Source organism: Pundamilia nyererei, unplaced genomic scaffold, assembly GCF_000239375.1.
Source record: "Pundamilia nyererei isolate P.nyererei 1_Seehausen unplaced genomic scaffold, PunNye1.0 scaffold01414, whole genome shotgun sequence".
NCBI lineage: Eukaryota > Metazoa > Chordata > Actinopteri > Cichliformes > Cichlidae > Pundamilia > Pundamilia nyererei.
In genome coordinates this window covers 7,885-10,166 of record NW_005188815.1, presented here as the reverse complement: position 1 = coordinate 10,166, position 2,282 = coordinate 7,885, and the positions used below count along the sequence as shown (strand labels likewise).

At 34.6% G+C, this 2,282-nt stretch overlaps 1 protein-coding gene across 1 annotated transcript; it reads left to right on the top strand.

Annotated features, from left to right (window-relative positions):
• The first annotated feature begins 1,000 nt into the window (after window positions 1-1,000).
• LOC106456038 (ladderlectin-like) lies at window positions 1,001-1,828 on the top strand. Its single transcript, XM_013908130.1, has 4 exons — window positions 1,001-1,090; window positions 1,189-1,317; window positions 1,552-1,657; window positions 1,746-1,828. Exons 1-4 carry the CDS (start codon window positions 1,001-1,003, stop codon window positions 1,826-1,828), a joined length of 408 nt encoding a protein of 135 aa, XP_013763584.1.
• Window positions 1,829-2,282: the final 454 nt, after the last annotated feature.

Genomic DNA, 2,282 nt, shown 5'->3' with positions numbered 1-2,282 from the left:
CATCTAATGTTTTAATTTGTTCATTTCATCCACATGAAGATGTCGGCAGTGGTGCAGGAGGTTTAATTCCAACAGGTCAGTGGACATTTCCATATTTTCACCAAAGTTAATCACATTTATAAAAAAAAAAGGAAAGCAATTGTGTTATGCATGATGAGTTTATAATAAGGAGGATATCTTTTAAGGAAACGCAGGTCAACAAAAAAATATTTTAAAATATATAATTATATATAATACAGCAAGAGAGAGGAAGAGATATTATGAAATTTAAATTGCACATAGAAATAGAGTCCCAAAAAAAGAAAATAAAAACAGTCACAAGCCAGTTCAAAGACCTTTTAGATACATTAAAGTTGTTCATTTAGTATAAGTTGTATAACTATAAATACCATATTGGTGTGTCATTTTTCGGTTTAACAATTGCCTAAGTTTGAGCACAAGTCACATACCAGAAATGCCAGCCTAATATCAGCCTCATATCAGCCCTTCTGGCTATCAAAAAGTCGAAAGTTTAAATCCAAAGGTGACCATACTTTGCCACCATGCCCCCTCAGCTTTACCAGGACCAGAGATACTTGCAGATTCAGTTGCTAAAACACATTTCCATTGACTTTTTTTAAGTGATCATGTTTTTTTCTGTTCAGTTCTCTTTGTTATTGATTTTATGATTATTCCTATATTTATAATTTTTGATGAAACTTTGTGTTTGGAAATTTTACTGCCTATTACTAGAGTGAAAAGATTAATAACTACTAAAAGAAGATTGCAGCTGCATACATATAATTACAATTTATAACTGTAAGGGAATCAAAATGCCCTGCACATTTTCAGTCACTTAAACTACATAATATTTAATTGTCGAGGTGATATTTGTTTGTTTGTTTGTTTTTTTCAATATTCCATATGTCGTGATTGAAAATAAAACAAAATATAATATCAGCTGGAGACACATGTACATACAGCTATTTATTTGTCACTAGCAAGGAGTTACCGGTTCAACATGTCCTCTGGTTGTCCTCATGGTTGGTCTTATTTCAATCATCGCTGTTTTGTCTACGTTCCAAGATCCATGAGTTGGGGTCAAGCTGAGGTAAGTTTCTCTGATTTGTATTGTCTTCAAAACTTGATTAAAACACATCTAGCCTAGTTGTGACTTTGAAAACCTCTCTGTGTAACTCTTTACTGAAGAGAAACTGCAAGTCAATGGGTGGACACCTTGCATCTGTGCACAGCAGCAACGAGTACCGTCACATTCAGAAGCTCACTAGTGATCATGACTACATGGAAACTTGGATTGGAGGAACTTATGAATTCGAGGTACCTTTTTTTTTATCAATACCTTTCTGTTTCTCTATGACAGATATGTCATTAATGAAAATACAGAAGCCACTGACAGATAAAAGCAGCTTAAATAATATTATGAATAATATGGGAGATTTGCCAGCTGGTTACATTCGTTATGTCAATTAAATAAAGCTGATTTGACAAGACTTTGGCTGGGCATGATCTTTAGGCCCGCCTGAACTGATGCTACCAATCTCTGTCTTCTAGGAAAAAGTTTGGCTGTGGAGTGATGGGAGCTCTTTTCACTATACACACTGGTGCCCAGGAGAGCCTAGTGGTGGCAACCAGAATTGTCTCCAGATAAATTATACCCGTAATTCAGAGCTTAATATTTAACATGAATACTTAATATGTGAATGATTTTAAATGAATTTACTAATTTCTGTTTTTGAACTTTGCAGCTTCCAAGTGTTGGGATGATCTGGGGTGTGGCTTACATCTGCCATCTGTCTGTGCCAAGGAAAAATCAACACTCCTCGGCTGACACTGAAGCATGAAACTCCCATAAAAACACAAACTGATGTATAATAGTGTTTGTGTTATGCTTGCTCCTTCTTCTTTCATTTTCTAGTTACATTTTTTTCCCTTCCTTGGTAGCACCCAATCTAAACATCCAAATGACAAATCAACAAAAACTGCATTGTCTTTTAGGTCTTGTGTCTTTAACAAGAGCAGACTAATTGTGTTACCACAGCATTGATCTTACAAAACTGTTGCTTCTTCTGTTTATCTCTTTATTTTTGCTGTTTTATGCAACATTAAAGCTATCAGTCAAGCATCTATCTGTGTTACATCTCTTGTGTTAAGGCATATACATATTCAGCAGTCATAATATGTATGTATTAAAACTGGGGAATTTAATATTTATCTGCATTTGCTGGTTCTATTATCAGTCTTAATTAGATGTCCTTCTACTCGAAGACTTTGGACAATTAAAA